We start from the raw sequence: 19967 nt of genomic DNA, 5'->3' as shown, positions 1-19967 counted from the left end.
TCTATGTTCATCAGTGATATTGGCCTGTAGTTTTCTTTTTTTGTGGCATCTTTGTCTGGTTTTGGAATTAGGGTGATGGTGGCCTCATAGAATGAGTTTGGAAGTTTACCTTCATCTGCAATTTTCTGGAAGAGTTTGAGTAAGACAGGTGTTAGCTCTTCTCTAAATTTTTGGTAGAATTCAGCTGTGAAGCCGTCTGGTCCTGGGCTTTTGTTTCCTGGAAGATTTTTGATTACAGTTTCGATTTCCTTGCTTGTGATGGTTCTGTTAAGATCTTCTATTTCTTCCTGGTTCAGTTTTGGAAAGTTATACTTTTCTAAGAATTTGTCCATTTCATCCAAGTTGTCCATTTTATTGGCATAGAGCTGCTGGTAGTAGTCTCTTATGATCCTTTGTATTTCAGTGTTGTCTGTTGTGATCTCACCCTTTTCATTTCTTATTTTGTTAATTTGGTTCTTCTCTCTTTGTTTCTTAATGAGTCTTGCTAATGGTTTGTCAATTTTGTTTATTTTTTCAAAAAACCAGCTTTTAGCTTTGTTGATTTTTGCTATGGTCTCTTTAGTTTCTTTTGCATTTATTTCTGCCCTAATTTTTAAGATTTCTTTCCTTCTGCTGACCCTGGGGTTCTTCATTTCTTCCTTCTCTAACTGCTTTAGGTGTAGAGTTAGGTTATTTATTTGGCTTTTTTCTTGTTTCTTGATGTAAGCCTGTAATGCTATGAACCTTCCCCTTAGCACTGCTTTTACTGTGTCCCATAGGTTTTGGGTTGTTGTGTTTTCATTTTCATTCATTTCTATACATATTTTGATTTCTTTTTTGATTTCTTCTATGATTTGTTGGTTATTCAGAAGCGTGTTATTTAGCCTCCATATGTTTGAATTTTTAACAATTTTTTTCCTGTAATTGAGATCTAATCTTACTGCACTGTGATCAGAAAAGATGACTGGAATGATTTCAATTTTTCTGAATTTTCCAAGACCAGATTTATGGCCCAGGATGTGATCTATTCTGGAGAAGGTTCCGTGTGCACTTGAGAAAAAGGTGAAATTGATTGTTTTGGGGTGAAATGTCCTATAGATATCAATTAGGTCTAGCTGGTCCATTGTATCATTTAAGGTTTGTGTTTCCTTGTTGATTTTCTGTTTAGTTGATCTATCCATAGTTGTGAGTGGGGTATTAAAGTCTCCCACTATTATTGTGTTGCTATTAATTTCCTCTTTCATACTCATTAGCGTTTGCCGTACATATTGCGGTGCTCCTATGTTGGGTGCATATATGTTTATAATTGTTATATCTTCTTCTTGGATTGATCCTTTGATCATTATGTAGTGTCCTTCTTTGTCTCTCTTCACATCCTTTATTTGAAAGTCTATTTTATCTGATATGAGTATTGCGACTCCTGCTTTCTTTTGGTCTCCGTTTGCGTGAAATATTTTTTTCCAGCCCTTCACTTTCAGTCTGTATGTGTCCCTTGTTTTGAGGTGGGTCTCTTGTAGACAGCATATATAGGGGTCTTGTTTTTGTATCCATTCAGCCAATCTTTGTCTTTTGGTTGGGGCATTCAACCCATTTACATTTAAGGTAATTATTGATAGGTGTGGTCCCGTTGTCATTTACTTTGTTGTTTTGGGTTCACGTTTATACAACCTTTCTGCATTTCCTGTCTAGAGAAGATCCTTTAGCATTTGTTGAAGAGCTGGTTTGGTGGTGCTGAATTCTCTCAGCTTTTGCTTGTCTGTAAAGCTTTTGAATTCTCCTTCATATCTGAATGAGATCCTTGCTGGGTACAGTAATCTAGGTTGTAGGTTATTCTCTTTCATTACTTTCAGTATGTCCTGCCATTCCCTTCTGGCCTGGAGGGTTTCTATTGATAGATCAGCTGTTATCCTTATAGGAATCCCTTTGTGTGTTATTTGTTGTTTCTCCCTTACTGCTTTCAGTATTTGTTCTTTGTGTTTGATCTTTGTTAATTTGATTAATATGTGTCTTGGGGTGTTTCGCCTTGGGTTTATCCTGTTTGGGACTCTCTGGGTTTCTTGGACTTGGGTGGCTATTTCCTTCCCCATTTTAGGGAAGTTCTCAGCTATTATCTCCTCGAGTATTTTCTCATGGCCTTTCTTTTTGTCTTCTTCTTCTGGGACTCCTATGATTCGAATGTTGGGGCGTTTCACATTGTCCCAGAGGTCCCTGAGGTTGTCCTCATTTCTTTTGATCCTTTTTTCTTTTTTCCTCTCTGCTTCATTTATTTCCACCATTTTATCTTCTACCTCACTTATCCTATCTTCTGTCTCCGTTATTCTACTCTTGGTTCCCTCCAGAGTGTTTTTGATCTCATTCATTGCATTATTCATTTTTAATTGACTCTTTTTTATTTCTTCTAGATCTTTATTAAACATTTCTTGCATCTTTTCAATCTTTGTCTCCAGGCTATTTATCTGTACCTCCATTTTGCTTTCAAGATTTTGGATCATTTTTATTATCATTATTCTAAATTCTTTTTCAGGTAGATTTCCTATCTCCTCCTCTTTTGTTTGACTTGGTGGGCTTTTTTCATGTTCCTTTACCTGTTGGGTATTTCTCTGCCTTTTCATCTTGTTTAGATTGCTGTGTCTGGAGTGGGCTTTCTGTATTCTGCAGGTCTGTGGTTCCTTTTTATTGTGGAGGTTTTACCCAGTGGGTGGGGTTAGACGATTGGCTTGTCAAGGTTTCCTGATTAGCGAAGCTTGCGTCAGTGTTCTGGTATGCGGATCTTGATTTCTTCTCTTTGGATAGCAATGGAGTGCCCAGTAATGAGTTTTGAGATGGGTCTATGTGTTAGGTGTGACCTTGGGCTGTCTGTATGTTGACGTTCAGGGCAATGTTCCTGCGTTGTTGGAGAATTTGCGTGGTATGTCGTGCTCTAAAACTTATTGGCTCTTGGGTGGTGGTTGGTTTCGGTGCAGGTATGGAGGCTTTTGTACGGTCACTTATTACTTAAAGATCCATGTAGTCAGGAGTTTTCTGGTGTTCTCAGGTTTTGGGCTTAAGTCTCCTGCTTCTGGATTTCAGTTTTATTCTTCCTGTAGTCTCAGGACTTCTCCAACTATACAGCACTGATAATAAAACTTCTATGTTAATGGTGGAAAGTTTCTCCCCCGTTAGGGATACCCAGAGAGGTTCACCGAGTTACATGGAGAAGAGGAGAGGGAGGAGGGAGATAGAGATGGGCAGGAGGAGAAAGAGGGGGACTCAAGAGGAGAGAGACAGATCTACGAAGTTGTCTGATCCCAGAGTGTTCTCCGTAGCCCAGACACCCACAAAGATTCACAGAATTGGATTGGGAAGAGAAGGGGAAAGGAGGAAATAGAGGTGTTCTGAGGTAGAAAACAGAGTCAAGATTGGGAGAGAATAATCAACACACTCGTGAATAAAAATGGGAGCTGAATATTGGATTCTTAAATGTTCACAATTTATATCATATACTGAAAAACAAAAATTAAAAATCTAGAGTAGAGGTTAGACTCTTAAAAATACTATATTAAAAACAAAAACCAAAACACACAAAAGAAATTTTAGAAATATATATGAAGTTTGGTATAAAAATAGGGCTTCTCTTCTTCTTTTTTTTTTTTTTTTTCCCTTTCTTCTGTAAGGTTATAGTGGATTGAAAATGAAAATTAAGGCGTAGTAAAAGGAGTGCTAGAGGGCTTTAAAAGAAATAAGAGAAAAAGAAGAAGAAAATAGAAGAGAAGAAGAAAAAAGAACAGAAAAAAAAGAAGAAAAAGAAAAAAAAGAAAAAAGAAAGAGAAAAAAAATTGTTTTGCCTAATTAAAAAAAATCGTAAAAATCTATGAAAGTTAAGGAGTAATGGGGGAGTAATAAGGAATTTTTAAAGGAAAATAAAAGAGAACCAAGAAAAAAGAAAAAAAAAAATTTTTTTTTTTTTTTTTTTTTCCTTACTTAAAAAAAAAAAAGAAAAGAAAAGAAAAAGAAAAAATATATCTAGGAATTTCTCTGGAGCTGTTGCGGTCAGTGTGGGTTCGGCTCAGCTTCAGATAGCTCCTCGTTCCAGCGTACACTTCTCGATATCTACAGGCCCTTCCGGTGTAGTCAGTCGGTGGTTTCTTCAGGGATTTTAATCTGTTGCACCGGTCCCTTCTGAAGCGGTTCCCTTTGTTTATTTGGGTTCTGTTGCCGGTCTCTTCCGCGCCTAATTTCCGCCCTGACACGGGGAGGGGGGGGGGTGGATTCTTATTCAGGTAGCTAGTTCCGTCGCGCTGCGGGAAGGGGCTGTGCGGGGAGGGACCGGCGCTCCAGGGAGAGGCTTGCGCTCTTTTCTCGGTCTGCGCTGCTCAGGCTCCGGGCTGTTCTGTCTGAAGCGCGCGCCACGCTGCGCGCGGCTCCAGCCCTCGGGCGATTCACAAAAGCGCGGCACACAAAGCTGGGCCCGCGCTCCGGCCCCACGCCGCCCGAGCGGCCCAGGCAGCCAGGCGCTTGACGGGCGCTCTCTCCCCGGGTGCGGCGCGTCTTCTGCCCTGCGGGGTCCGAGTCTCAGTCCCCGCCGGCGCCAGTTGGGCGTGCGCGCCCTCTGCCCTCCGCGTCCCCAGCCCCAGTTCCTGCCCGCGACGGTCGGGCGCCCCCGCCCTCCGTCTCGCCGCGACCCTCCCGGCGGACTTCGGCCGCCCAGAATCTCGGTCCCTTTGTTCTGCGAACGGCCGGCAGTGTGTTCGGGCCGGTTAATTTTCTCTCTCTTTTGCAATCCCACAGTTCAAGCTGGCAACTCACAAAAGCTCCCTCCGATTGTCCTCAGGGCACTCAGGCCCGGATCCAGCCCCAAGTAATGTCGCCCGCTCCTCTCCGTTCCGCCCCCACTTGCTGGTTGCGGATGCGGGCGTCTGGGGTACTTTTCTGCTGGGAGTTGCTTTTAGGCTCGTAATCTGTGGGTTTTATTTATTCTATCCCTCCCAGTCAGATTCAAACTCTTGAGATTCCAACACTTCCCCCAGGCCCGCCAGTGCGAGGGTTTCCCGGTGTCTGGGAACGTCCTCTATTAAGTCCCTTCCCGGGACGGATCTCCGTCCTTAGCTCTTTTGTTTCGCTTTTTATCTTTTATATTTTGTCCTACCTCCTTTCGAAGACAACGGGCTGCTTTTCTGGGTGCCTGATGACCTCAGCTAGCGATCAGAAGTTGTTTTGTGAAGTTTGCTCTGCGTTCTGTTATTTTTTTGATGAATTTCTAGGAGAGAAAGTGGTCTCTCCGTCCTACTCCTCCGCCATCCGAAACAATAGCTTTTAAAATAGCTCACATTTATTGATTCAGGTGCTATTCAAAGATCTTCCCATGTATAGATTCATTTAATCCTTACAACAATTCGAATAGATAACTGATGTTTTTTCAGATGATGAAACTGAGGCACAGAGAAGAAAATAAGTTTCTCAGGGTCTGAAATCCCCATTCACAATGAGATTTTAATCCAAAAGTCAAAAATAGGAAAATAAGATAATCAAGAAGTTCTCAGCTCCTCCTGCATATTAATTAGTTTTATCTATACAAGAGAAGGAAATGGCACCCACTCCAGTATTCTTGTCTGAAGAATCCCATGGACAAAGGAGCCTGGTGGGCTACAGTCCATGGGGTCACAAAGAGTCAGACTGAGTGACTAACACACACACACTTACAAGAATACTGTGAGAAAGATTGATGAACTGGCTCTATTTCTCTTTCTGTGTATTGCTCTTAAAAAAAAAAATTCCTAAGAATTGGCTATCATGGAGACAAAAGCCATTAGCTGTAGAAGATGAAAATATTAACAGGAAGGCCAAAGGGATTTGGCGGGGTGGAGGGGGCGTAATTTAAAATGGTATAATTTAGAAGTCAGAAAAGTTGCAGGAGGACATTCATCTTGTTTTTTTTTTTTTTCTGAAGGATGTGCTGGGTTGTCCAGACACACACCCAGAGGCCATGGATGACCTGTTGCTGAGGCCCTGTGGGCTGCTGGCTTTGACTAGATTGTTACCACCCAACAGGGACCACCAGGATCAGAAGCCAAGGACAGGAATTAAGCAGTGAGGCTTTAAACTCCGGCTTTGCCCCTTGTGTAACCTGGACATGTGATTTGTCAATGGTGCTTCAATTTAGTCACATGCGGAATGGGGATAAACTCACAGATTTGCTGTGAGAGCTACAAGAGGTAGTGTTTACAGGGACATCCAACACTTTCTGTGTATACAGAATGCAGGCCATTGTTACTGCTGTCTCCTCAAGGGCATTCATTACCAGTGCGCCTTTGCCTAGTAACTGCATGTGAAATTGGAAAGCTTCCATTTATTTATAGCACCTGGGAAGTTCCAGCCACCATGCTATATGCTTTTCGTGCCTTGTCATCATCACTCCACACTCCCCAAGGTGTGTTCACAGGACTAGCAACCTATCAGGCTTACCCAGGTTTGCAAGAAATACCAAATCTTAACCTTTCTCCCTGACCCAGTCCATCAGGCTCTGTATCTTTAATGAGATCCCCTCATGGTTTCCATGAATGGTAGAGTCTGAGGGGTCTTGGGCTCATCCTCATACTAATCCTGCAAGTTAATTATGATAAAACATTTCCCAGAGAAAGTGAGGGAAGGTCAGAGCTGAACTGACTTGTTCTAAATGACACAGTCTTGAATCTGCACCCTGGAGGTCTGATTCCCGGGTTCCTCTCTGTCACTCAACACCCCCAATCCAAGGTCAGCTCCCAGCATTTGCTGGGATGTCCAGGAAGAGCCAGCAGCTTCATGGCGTTCCTGGTGGGGCCATATCTCCTGCCTGGAGCTGAAACGAGATGCCAGATGGTTTCTAACTCTGCCTCCCTGGGGTCCCATCAGCCCTTCCTCAGCCCACAGTGACTCCTGCTTCTTAGCACTTGCTTCCTTCCCCTCTTCTCCCATCTGCCCGAGCCAAGAGCCTCCTCCAGCTCATTCCCAGGAAACAGCATCGTCCTGTGGCCTCTGGGAACTCAGTCCAAATGCAGTCAAGAATTGATTTGAACCTTGTGGGTTTCTTGAGCTCAGGGCCCACAGAGTGTTCTTTAATGCTGGGGGGTTGAGGTTTGAAGGTTGTCTGTATCCTTCAAGAATGTTATCTATTTTAAAAAAAGAGAAAGTTTATGCAAATTCCCGTGCTTTATCCTTTCCCGCCCCTCCCCCATGCACTATGTCTTTCACTTCAGTTCAGTTCAGTCCCTCAGTCGTGTCCGACTCTTTGCAACCCCATGGACTGCAGCATGCCAGGCCTCCCTGTCCATCACCAACTCCTGGAGTTTACCTGTCTTTAAAGAGAATGAAAAAGTTGGCTTAAAACTCAGCATTCAGAAAACTAAGATCATAGCATCTGGTCCCATCACTTCATGGCAAATAGATGGGGAAGCTGTGGAAACAGTGTCAGACTATTTTTTTGGGCTCCCAAATCACTGCAGATGGTGATTGCAGCCATGAAATTAAAAGATGCTTACTCCTTGGAAGGAAAGTTGTGACCAAACTAGATAGCATATTAAAGAGCAGAGACATTACTTTGCCAACAAAGGTCCATCTAGTCAAGGCTATGGTTTTTCTAGTGGTCATGTATGGATGTGAGAGTTGGACTGTGAAGAAAGCTGAGTGCAGAAGAATTGATGGTTTTGAACTGTGGTGTTGGAGAAGACTCTTGAGAGTCCCTTGGACTGCAAGGAGATCCAACCAGTCCATCCTAAAGGAGATCAGTCCTGGGTGTTCATTGGAAGGACTGATGCTGAAGCTGAAACTCCAGTACTTTGGCCACCTCATGCGAAGAGTTGACTCATTGCAAAAGACCCTGATGCTGGGAGGGATTGGGGGCAGGAGGAGAAGGGGACGACAGAGGAAGAGATGGTTGGATGGCATCACCGACTTGATGGACATGAGTTTGAGTAAACTCTGGGAGCTGGTGATGGACAGGGAGGCCTGGCATGCTGTGATTCATGGAGTTGCAAAGAGTTAGACACGACTGAGTGACTGAACTGAACTGAACTGAACTGAAGATCCCCTGGAGAAGGAAATGGCAACCCACTCCAGTACTCTTGACTGGAAAATTCCATGGACTGAGGAGGCCTGGCATGCTACAGTCCATGGGATTGTAAAGAGTCGGAGACGACTGAGCAACTTCACCGCACTTCCGTCTCATCAGAGCACAGCTGGACTTTCAGAGGGGAAGCTGGTTGATGGAGTCATGAGAGGTGCTGATTCAAACTGCAGTGCATCCCTGAGCTGTTGTGCATCATGTAGCTTGTGTTTCAGGCTCCCTGTTGGTGAGATTTCCTTCTCTGGTGCTGAGGGGTGTCTGCAGTGGGGATCATGGAGCCGGGTTCCTCTTTTCACGCTGACATTCCCTCCCACAGGATCTCTCTGCTTGAGCCTTCTTCAGAATCATCTTGTCTACCTTATCGGTGACTGTGCCAGCAAGCCCGAAGTCAAAGTAATGAGATGTTAATGAATAACAGCTAGATGCGGATAAGTCTAACGTGAATCAGAGTTCCCCATAGACCTCCACTGTGTCTTTGTGTACTTGTTCCCACAATTTGATCTTTGCAAGAATAGTAAAAAATTTTAAGCGTTATCATAAAAGCATTTTTCCTTGGAGTTTAAAAAAAGATAAAAGTTTTGTAGTGATTCCAATTCAGTTGGATTTGGTTGTTCTCCAGCCAGCAGAACAGCAGATGGAGGAGTTCAGCTGCTGTGAGCAGAAAGTTAACACCATGTTTCAAACAAGGCAGATGCAGAGGACACTAATGAAGAACCAGGCTGTGTTGAGACAGGAAGAAACCTCAGTAGCATTGACTCCTACCCTAAATTCTGTTGTTGAGGAAATAGGCCAAAGGCTTGTCCAAGGCCACCCAGCCAATTCTGGCAAACCAAGGACTAGGACCTGAGTTCCTGACACCTAGTTCCATTGATGTTGCCTAGAGCTTTTCCTGTGAACCTTTCCTTTTTAATTAATGCAAACTTGAGGGTATGCTTGAATTTATTTGAAGTCTTTCATACTACCTCTAAAAGTCTCATCAATTTTGCATTTTATAAGACACTTTAACCATGTTTCCCATGATTTAAGCATAATATTCCCCAGGTTAGCCTTTCCCCACAACTCTTGGAGGAAAGTCCATGCTCCCAGTGTGACCCCAGACTTCTCATATCTGCTGGAACACTGCTGTGGATCCTTGTTTCAGAAGCCTTCCAAGCTGCCTCACATGGTTTCCAGGAAAGCTGTTAATGTGCCACATCCATGCCGACACTGTTGTCTCTAATGCTTGGTGATTTATTACGCCCACTTTAGTTTGGTCGACACTCAGATCTGATGACCGTGTGGGATGGATCTGAATGTTGGGTGTTGGCAACTTCACACTCACTGCTCGTGTCAGCCTCCTCCATCTGGCTGGGTGTTGCAGGGTTTCAGATGTGCTGCGTGTTGGGTCTGTCTTCTCCTGTCTCTGGGGGTGGAGGGTGTTGAGAAGAATCATGAATAACCACTGCTTATCTCTGGTCATCCATGCATGCTGTTCCTTCACACCATAATGCTTCTTTGCCAGTTGAGGGTTGTCCTGATTCTCCCCAAAGTGCCAGATGTCATTATCCTCATCAGGTTCCCTTTATCCATCCGCTTTGAAATGAATTTCTGGTTCCTGTGTTACTAAAACGTGTTATCGGGTCTCTTTCTTTCTTGAAAATGGTTTCTCCATCCTTCCACTTAGGTTTTGAAGCTCTTTGAAGGTGTGACTCTGTCATTTTTGTCTCCAAATGGTTTGTTATGTCTTTTACCTAGCAGCTGTTTCATCAGTCTTGGTTGACCCAAATGTCTGAGTCAGGAAAAAGCCTCATTTTGGATGGCTTTTAGCACGGAAGACTTAGGAATGTTCTCATGTTTGTTTTGTGTTATGAAAAGTTCCACTCTCGGTATTTCTTTCCCCACAAGGGTTTTTCCTTCAGGGAAGCTCAGTGTGAAGGATCACGCTGGGGATACACGGCAGTCCTAACAGAAAGAGTAAATGCTCTGTAAGAAGTGTGTGTTCCAGAATGTTCTTTTCCAAAGTAAACCCCGCCCGTCTGCTCCCTGAGGACAGGCATGACATCTTTGCATGCTGAGCACCTTGCCACCAGAGGAGGGGCCAGGTCTGCTTGGTCCCAGCCAAACGGATGCAGGGGGCAGTGCTGACTCCCAGGGAGGTGCTGTCCTACACGCTTTAAAAAATGATTTATTTTATATATTTATTTGGCTGTGCTGGGCCTTAGTTGCAGCGTGCGGTCTTCCCTTGTGGAGCACAAGCTCAGGAGCTGTGGTACACAGGCTTAGCTGCCCCACACGGGCATGTGGGGTCTTTCCCAACAAGGGATCGAACCTGTGCCCCCTGCACTGGAAGGCAAATTCTCAACGAGGGAAGTCCCTGTCCTACATGCTTTGACAGAGTGGAAAACCACATGGCCATGACTAAGCTTAGATCTGACTCTTTGCAATCCACACCTCAATTCCTGAGAGAAATAATATGAAAGTGTTTCTAATCATTACAAGGTGGAAACCCTGCAAAGAGCCTGCATTAGCCAGAGTGTTCCTGCCCCAGTCTCATGGGCTCAACACCAGAAAGTGTTATTTCTCCATCTGTCACCAGTGATGTGGGTTCTTTGGGGGTGTGGGTGAAAGGAAGGGTACTTTGCTGCATTCAGGACCCAGGCTCCTTCTGTCAGTGACCCCCATCATGCGCTAGGGACTCAAGGCCTTTTCTGAATCCTCCACAGCTGGCTGGCAAAGGAGGCAGGGGAGCTCGTGCATACCCTGGAAATGGCGTTCACAGCTTCCACCTCCATGCTGTTGGCTAGACCCTGGTCATATAGTACAAGTGACTACAGGGAAGAATGAAAATGTAGTCTTGTTTTCAGAAGAAGAGAGAATAAGTTTGTTGATTGTCTAGCCAGTTATCACACGGACCTTGCTGGATTCAATACTGTTAATATAATTTTTCTTTTAAACCTGATATCAGTTACTAAATTAATCATTATAGGAAAGGTTCTGTGAAGGAGACAAATGCATTTGCCATCCCTACAAAACCTTCCCTGATTCTCCCTCCTTCTTACCAGCTCTGGCCTCTCTGATGATTTCTGCCTCCTTCCATCCTCGTGGCTTATGACCTAGATCTGTGGCCATGTCCTTGAAGGGTCTGCATGTTCATGATTAATAACTCCCACCACACTGCATCACACACGGTGGACAATCGCTGAAGATTTACAGAATTTATAGAAGACTGAAGCCTTAACTCCCTTACCCTCACTCCAACACAACCTGACGTTGGTTGAGTTTTATACACGTGGCCACACCTCATGTGCCCACACCAATGGTATAGTCCAGCCTCCAGGTTAGGACTGGAGAACTAAGTGACTGTAAATAGCTGTACTAGAAATGCCAAATTATATAGACATAGAGAGTTACACGTGTTCTTTAAAAATATCATATTAATGTTTTTCTCATCTTTAAAAATATCATATTAATGTTTTTCTCATCTGAATTGGAAGGTGTATGAAAAATATGGCCTGACATTTAGCTCTGCTAATGATAACCTCGTGTATGTGTTGGCACTAGATGAATAGAAGCAACAGATTTCATCTGTATGTCTGGGAGATGGAGAGCCAGCAGCATGTGGAAGGCATGGCCCACTGCACTCTCTGCTGTGGTAAGCCTGGACGGCACTGCTGGTGGGATTGATGTCTTCAGAGCAGGGTGAATTAGCTGGTGGCCACAGGCCAGCTCAGCTCCGCAGATGTGTATCAGTTTTTCTTGGGAAGTCAGAATGGGCTGGAGAGTCTCAGACACGGCATTCCCTTGTGGCCACAGTCAGCCAGAGATGTGCGATGCCTGCCCCCTTTGGAAAGCGAGTGTCTGCTAGTGCTCCGCCATCCAGTCCCTCCCGCTCCCTAGCTTCTGATCCCAGCCCCTCCGCCTCCTTACCGGTCCTGCTAAGGCTCCTGGATATGCCTGGGTTCGTGTCCCTTCCTCATTGGCCCATTAGTGTGATGGGCAGACCACTGAACAAAGGTCAAGAGCCTTGAGTTCTCGACCTGGAACTGCCATTGGCCACCAGCAGGGTCTCGGAGAGACCCCAGCTTCCCACACCTAACACCGGCCTGGACACAGAAAGAGTAGTGTTGCTGAAACCCACGCACGCCCACGTGTGAAGAGCTGTCCTGCACATCACCTCCCCTGGTGCCACCCCGAGTCCTGGACAGGAAAGCAAAAGGGGATTCTGTGGCTCCCTCTTTTGGATCCACACTAAGTCCTAAAACTGCCATGAGAGGCATGGCTCTGAAAACCTGGTCAGATACAGGAACTGCTGTTCGTAGAGCTCGTTACAATTGATGAACTGCTTTCCCGTTCATTATTTTGTTTGACGCTGTGGTCTCTCTGGGCCTTTACCCACCTCCTGCACAAGCGAACACCCAGCTGGAGTTTATGGAGCCTGAGCTTTGACTACACAGGCATTGTTCTGAGCACTTATGTATATTAACTCATTTTAAAGTTGAAAACTGCACAAACAGCCCCATAAGGGAGGTTTATTATTATGAATATCATTATATTCATAATATAATGATTATTATATTATGATATCATAATATAATCATTATATTCATAATATAATTTTCCATCGGTGGAGAAGGCAATGGCACCCCACTCCAGTATTCTTGCCTGGAAAATCTAATGGACGGAGGAGCCTGGTAGGCTACAGTCCATGGGGTCGCAAAGAGTTGGACACGACTGAGCGACTTCACTCTCACTTCCGCTTTCTATCTCCATCAGACAGATGTGCCCCAGGTCACACACCCAGTAAGAGGCCGGCCTGACTGTACCAAGTAGGGGGGCTGTGAACCTAGGGGTTAGGAAGCCACGTGGCCTAGTGGCTAGAAACATTAACTGTGGAATCAGATGTACTCTCAACTCTTCCTTCTGAAAACCAGGCATGTTTATTTACAGCGCCCATCTGCTGGCCGAAGTCAGCCCCAGGCAGGCAGGCTTCAGCAGCCGCTCTCCCTACTGAGTGCGGGAAGCATGTGTGCCTAGAAAGGGAAGGGACACGTGGTAACCCGGCTTCTCCTCTGCAGATCAGTGCCTCCCGGCCCCGGAGTGCGGGCAGGGAACTCCCAGGCCCCTGCAAGTGGACGCGGACATCGCCTTTGTGGTGGATGGCTCTTGCGGCGTGGGCGCCGACCTCTACTGCACAGCCTTGACCCTGGTGGACACCGTGCTCGAAGAGCTGGAGGTGGCTAGGCAGCCGAGCGCGTCCCCCCGCGGAGCCCGCGTGGCCCTGGTGACACACACGACCCCCAGCTTCTGGCCTGGAGCGGGGCGGGCGCCCGTGCTCAAGGGCTTCCACCTGACCGCGTATGGCCACCGGACACAGATGCAGAGGAGCGTCCGCGAGGCAGTGGGCTACCCCCTGTGGGGAGCGCCCGCCCTGGGCCATGCCCTGGAGTGGACGCTGGAGAAGGTGCTCCTGGCTGCCCCGCTGTTCCAGAGGGCTCAGGTCCTCTTTGCCATCGTGGCCAGCAAGACCAGCAGCTGGGACAGGGAGAAGTTAAGGACTCTGTCCCTGGAGGCCAAATGCAACGGCATCACTCTGTTTGTGCTGGCCTTGGACCCAGGTGTGGGGACCCACGAACTGGCAGAGCTGGTCCATGTGGCCAGCTTCCCCTGGGGGCAGCCCCTGCTGCGCCTAGAAGGGGTCTCGGAGGCAGAGGTGACTTATGCCCTGGGCTTCATGTGGGCCTTCCTGAACCTCTTAAAAAGTGAGCAGATGGGGATGCTGGGTAGGGTGGGAAGAGGCAAGCACAGAGCCTGGCATATGGGTGGGTGGGTGCCCATGGCACCTTCACCCTTGCTGAGCTGTAGGCTGCCCCGGGGTCTCCACCTCTAGGGGAGACCCCAGGGAGCACCCCGCTTCCTGAAAACCCTAAGCTATGTTGCCCTGACACTGTTCCAGGCTTAGTGTTGGCTTCTTGTCTGGGAGGCTGGAAGGCCTCGGGTTTCCACTGAATCTTTTGATTTTGTCATTTACCAGAACGAGGGTAAAAATCTCTTCCCTATTTGTGAAGCCTGTGTTCAGATATGTGCGTGGAAGTAGCACTGCGGTACACGCATGAAGCACAGTTACTGTTATTACTGTGTCCAGTGATCTGGAATCCACTGCTATGGAACCGAGCTGCTCAGATTTTAACATGCACATGCTTTTCCTGGGGATCTGGTTAAACTTTGGATTTTGATTCAGTGGGTCTGAGCTGGGGCCTGAGAGTCTGCATTTTTCAAAAAGATTTCATTGGAATATAGTCAGTGTACAATGTTGTGTTTAATTTCTCTGTGCAGCAAAGTGGGCAGTCTGCATTTTAAATAAGCTCCTGGTTGTGCTGCTGCTGCTGGTTCAGGGACCATACTTTGCAGGAGTTTTCAGGGACTTGCTAGGAAATGAGGGAGATAAGACAGAAATCTGAAACCTCCCATCTCAGGTTGGAGCGCCAGTGAAAAGTGCTGTGACCGTGCATCTTGGCCAGAATTCTTTCCTGTATCCTGTTCTACTTCCTCACTTCCAGTCAGAACAAGTTGAATGAGATTTGTGGGTAACTGGCACCAAATCTGTATCCTAGCATGATGATGGTGATGGTTCGGTTGCAGGGTGGGTATTATGCTGGTCACATTTGTAGGAGTTTGCCTTGGGCTTTGTCCAACTGGGCATAGTACCAAACAACTCATGTGTGGGTACCTCCTTGTGACGTGGGAGGCCTTCTTGGCCTCTTGGCTGGGAGACACCAGTTTCTCTGTTTATAAGTGGGTATGACATCCCTTCACATAAAGCTCCTTTGTCACCGAGGGAATAAAGGAAGTCTGATGGACATCTTAGAAGTAGAGACACAGCACTTACGCCTCTATAACTTGAGAGACATAGACATTAATGAATTGCTTCTAGTCTAAGCTCTGCCACTCAAGTGCTGTGTGATTCTAGAAAGGTCAGTGAACCTTGAGATTCCTTACCTTTGCAAGAGGTGGAAGAAAGAATTGTAATAGGTGACTGAAGGCTTAGTGATTCTTTGAGGAAGAAGGAGGCTAGAGGATTATTTTTCTAGTCTGTTTTAATTTCATTTTACATGTTTTATTACATTAGGTTGCATTTCATATTTTGTTCTATTCTTTTATGTTATAGTTTTATTTTATATTGCTTATACAATAGAATTCATTTTATGCTTTTATTTTTATTTTTGTTTTTTTTTCACATTTTGTTAGTATTTAATTGGGTTAATTTTCACACACTAATGTATCTATAACAGTCTTTCAAAATTATCTCAATTATCATTAAATTGATCGGTGTTCTTTTTTTTCTCCCCCAATTATTTTTATTAGTTGGAAGCTAATTACTTTACAATATTGTAGTGGTTTTTGCCATAGATTGACATGAATCAGCCATGGATTTACATGTGTTCCCCATCCTGAACCCCCCTCCCACCTCCCTCCTCATCCCATCCCTCTGGGTCATCCCAGTGCACCAGCTCTGAGCACTTGTCTCATGCAATGAGGTAAAATAAAGCATAAGACCAAAATGTTATCCATTAAGACATAAATAAAAGTCAATTAAAGTATACAATATACAATGAAGCAAAATAAAGTATGACAAAATAAAATACAAAACAAAAAAGTCCACTGACATAAAATCAATGAGTTTACACCTTTTTGATTTTATGTCAATGGACTTTTTTGTTTTGTATTTTATTTTGTCATACTTTATTTTGCTTCATTGTATATTGTATACTTTAATTGATTTTATTTTATGTCTTAATGGATAACATTTTGGTCTTGTGCTTTATTTTACTTCATTTTATTTTTGAGTTTCGTACTATTTTGTGCTTTATTTGATGTGATGTTGTATTTCATTTTTAGGTGGCACTAATCAGTACCCACCTCCAGAGTTCATTGAGCAGTGTGGGGGCCCAAGCCGAGGGGACACCCGGCTACAACCCACCTTGCCTGTCAGGAGGTAGGCTGAGGGCAGGGCCGGGCTTGTCCCACGGTTCTGTGTCCTGCAGGGACCATCTCCCTCAGGTCACAGGCAAACCATCCTTTGACTCAGACCACTGGGGTTCAGATGCTCCTGTGTTTGATGATTCTGATATGCTTTGATTTCTGTTTCCTTGTTTTTCAATAGTAAGAGTAATACAGGACCAATAAAATTCAAGGAGCACATAAGTTTATCAGGGCAAACAGTAACAGTTTTCCTGTCCACTGCATTTCCCATCCTCTAATCCCACGTCCTGGAGGTAAAATTGATAGTGCTAAACATATTATTCTGATGTTTGTCCCAGCGCCCCTGCAAACCTAGGACAGCGGCTGGTTTGGAAATGGAACCGTCAGCAGATACCCAAGTCTGAAACCCCCGAGCCCAGAGGTGCCAGGTGGGACTCACCCCCTTATTCTCGCAGTCTTTTCTTTCTGTGCAGGTTGCCTAAGCGCCAGTGTGGCAAATCTGGCCTTACTGATGATTTGAAAGCCCTCGAAGCAAAAGGCTCTTTTCAAGAGGAGGATAGAGAAGTCGCAATGACTTCTATCACTCAGCAAGAAGCCCTTGAGAACTATGAAAAGAGTGGCGACGATGCTGAAGAAAATCATCAAAAAGATCCAGCAAAACTGAAAAAAACTGGAAAAGAAAGAAGTCCAGGCAATGTCTATGGTAAAAACACAATTACTTCTTGCTCCTTGGGTTGAATTTACTTTTAAAAATCTTTACTTAAAAAAAAAAAATCCTATACACTGTGTTAGCATGCAGACCTCAGCTGTTTATACAGTTTGCTTACAAGAGCACAGATCTGTGTACACAGCTAAAAATAACTAGTTTAAGGAAACAGTAGAAGGCTGACTTTTATTTGACTATAAATCTGGAGCTAACAGAAGCTGTCTCAGGGAGTGTTACAGAGTCTCACCCCATGGAGTGTCTGTACTTCATTGTGGAAACAATGATCTATTGCAGAAGTGGCGAACATACCCTTGACCTTGAAGGAAGATGCTCTGGCTTGTAGAAGACTCCTTCATCTATGAGTGGCCACGTGTGTTCTGACCGAGTTTAAGGAACATTTTAGATCCATCTAAGACAACTGTGCTTCCCTGGGGCTCAGACAGTAAAGAGTCTGCCTGCAGTGCGGGACACTTGGGTTTGATCCCTGGATCAGGAGGATCCCCTGGAGAAGGGAATGGCAACCCACTCCAATGTTCTTGCCTGGAGAATTCCGTGAACAGAGGAGTCTGGTGGGCTGTCGTCTATGGGATCTCATAAAGTCGAACAGGACTGAGTGACTAACACTTTCACTTTTCAAGGCAACCGTAGCATCAATTTTGGATTATAGCCAATGCCACTGCCACCTCTTACATGGGATCAACAAATAAAGCCAAACAGTAAACACATTAGAAAGAGATCTGAGGGCATTTGATTCTGAAGTTTCTAAAAGGCAGGGAAAGGAAAGCTGAGAGTTTCTAGTGAGTGGTATGGTCGGTCTCGCTTAGATTAGATGAGAGGTCACCCCCCAGAGGTTTTTGAATGTGCCTGCATGATTCTGTCTCTGGTGCTCTATCTAGATGGCCATGGAAGAGTTAATTACTCTCTCTGCAGCTCGGTTTTCTGATCTGTAGCATGGGGATTATGTGAGTACATACCTCATGGGGTTGTTTTGAAGATGAAACTTGATAATGTGTTTGCCACACAGTAGGCATACAAGCTAGCTGTTAAGATGTCGATATGTCATATATGTCTTTTCCAAAGAAAACGCATATCCAGAGGAAAGGAAAAACCAGACAGACACAGGAATAGTAGGCAGGTCAGTAACATTTCCCCTCCTTAGGCTAGACATTCACCACAGAAAAACTTATCTTGTTGACTCTTCCGCTTTTGGTGTATAATGTCTGCCAAGTGTGCTAAAGGTTACTAAGGCAGTGGTTTTCAATCTTGGCTGTAAATGAGAATCATCTGAGAATTTTTAATCATTCTCACCACCCAGGCCTCATCCCAGACAAATCAATCAGAATCTCTAGGTGTGGAACTGAGCCGGTGATTCCACCTAGCACCCAAGAGTGAGAAGCAGGCCCAAACGAATCCTTCCCCGCAGAATCAAGGTGAACAGAGTGGAAGAGAGCTTCCTCGTGATCAGATTCAGTCCTGTTCGCAGGGGCGTGAAGGCTTCCAGATTCACCTGGAGCTCTGTTCCTTGGCTGCGGCCAGGGCCCTCCCCCACTGCATCCCAAGGCTGTCCTGTATCTTGTCCTCCTCCTCGCCCTCCTTCCTTCCTGTCTCCTCCTCTAGCGCATGCCCTGTTTCCTGTTTTCAGAAGTAAAGGCAGCCAAGTGCAACCTCCTGCAACTCCCTCTGTAGCTGACAGCCTTGCTCCCTGCCCTCCAGTCAGAAGAAAGAGCTGTCTCTTGTCTCTAAGGGAGTGCTGAAAGCCATCAAGGGACCAAAGGGCCTGTCAGACCTCGCTGACTGCAGGTCTGATTCAGCTCCTCGGGGCTGAATCACTGCGGCCCACTGCCTTCCTCGTCAATTCCTCTCCTGTGTTAGCTTCAGAGACGACACTTTTTTTGAAATTTATTCTTTCTTTATTTTTTAATGGAAATATAGTTGATTTCCAGTGTTCTGTTAATTTCTGCTCAGTGAATCAGTTATATATGTGTGTGTGTGTGTGTGTGTATTCTTTTCCATTATGGCTTATCACAGGATGTTGAATATAGTTCTCTGTGATTTATAGTAAGACCTGGTTGTCTATCCATTCTTTATGTATTAGCTTGCATCTTCTAACCCCAAACTCCCAGCCCATCCCTTCCCTAACCATTTTCTTCATAGCAAGAAACACATAGAACCACAAGTTCTATGACCAGCAAACTTCGACTCTTTGTGACCCCATGGATGGTAGCCTACCAAGCTCCTCTGTCCATGGAATTTCCCAGGCAAGAATACTGGAGTGGTTGCCATTTCCTTCTCCAGGGGAACTTCCTGACCCAGAGATCGAACCCAGGGATCGAACCCGGGTCTCCCGCATTGGAGGCAGATGCTTTAACCTCTGAGCCACCAGGGGAGCCCCCATAGAACCGCAAGTCTGTTCTCTATGTATGTGGGTCTGTTTCTGTGTCATAGATGATTTTATTTGCATCATATTTTAGGTTCAATGTATAAGTGATATCATGTGATATTTGTCTTTCTGATTTATTTCACTTAGTATGATAATCTGTAGCTCCAACTGTGCACATGTGTCTGAAGTTGCTTCAGTCGTGTCTGACTGTTTGGAACCCCAAGGACTGTAGCCCACAGACTCCTCTGTCCTTGAGATTCTCTGGGCATGAACCCTGGAGTGGGTTGCCATGACTTTCTCCAGGGGATCTTCCCAATCCATGGACTGAACCCACATCTCTTATGTCTCCTGCATTGGCAGGTGGGTTCTTTACCACTAGCGCCCCCAGAGAAGCCCCTAGGTCCAATGCTGCAAATGGCACTCATTCCTTTTTGTGGCTAGTGTTCCATTGTACCCAGGTACCATATTTTCTTTACCCATTCATCTGTTGATGGATATTGGGTTGTTTCCAGGTATTGGTGAATTGCGAAGAGTGCTACTTGTGAACACTGGGATACATGTATCTCTTTGAATTATATCTTTTCCCAGATATATGCCCAGGAGTGGGACTGCAGAAACATATGGCAACTCCATTTTTAGTTTTTTTGAGGAACCTCCACACTGTTCTCCATAGTCTCTCAGCAATTTATTAATATATTCCCACCAACAGTGTAGGAGAGTACCCTTTTCTCCAAACTTTCTCCAGCATTTGTTATTGGTAGACTTTTAAAAAAAAGTTAATTTATTTTTTAATGAGAGGATAATTGCTTTACAGAATTTTGTTGTTTTCTGTCAAACCTCAACATAAATCAGCCATAGGTATACAT

At 45.0% G+C, this 19967-nt stretch overlaps 1 protein-coding gene across 1 annotated transcript in view; it reads left to right on the top strand.

The window, feature by feature from the left end:
• The window catches only part of LOC136172936 (collagen alpha-4(VI) chain-like), a 107100-nt gene extending 88554 nt beyond the window's left edge, over window positions 1-18546 (top strand). The window contains 4 exon segments of the mRNA XM_065942103.1: window positions 11597-11687; window positions 13111-13794; window positions 15932-16028; window positions 18435-18546. Coding sequence (XP_065798175.1) covers window positions 11597-11687; window positions 13111-13794; window positions 15932-16028; window positions 18435-18546 — 984 coding nt within the window.
• The last annotated feature ends 1421 nt before the right edge of the window (window positions 18547-19967 follow it).

The sequence above is a fragment of the Muntiacus reevesi genome, chromosome 8, assembly GCF_963930625.1.
Source record: "Muntiacus reevesi chromosome 8, mMunRee1.1, whole genome shotgun sequence".
Classification (NCBI taxonomy): Eukaryota; Metazoa; Chordata; class Mammalia; order Artiodactyla; family Cervidae; genus Muntiacus; species Muntiacus reevesi.
This window is presented reverse-complemented; position numbering and strand designations above follow the sequence as displayed.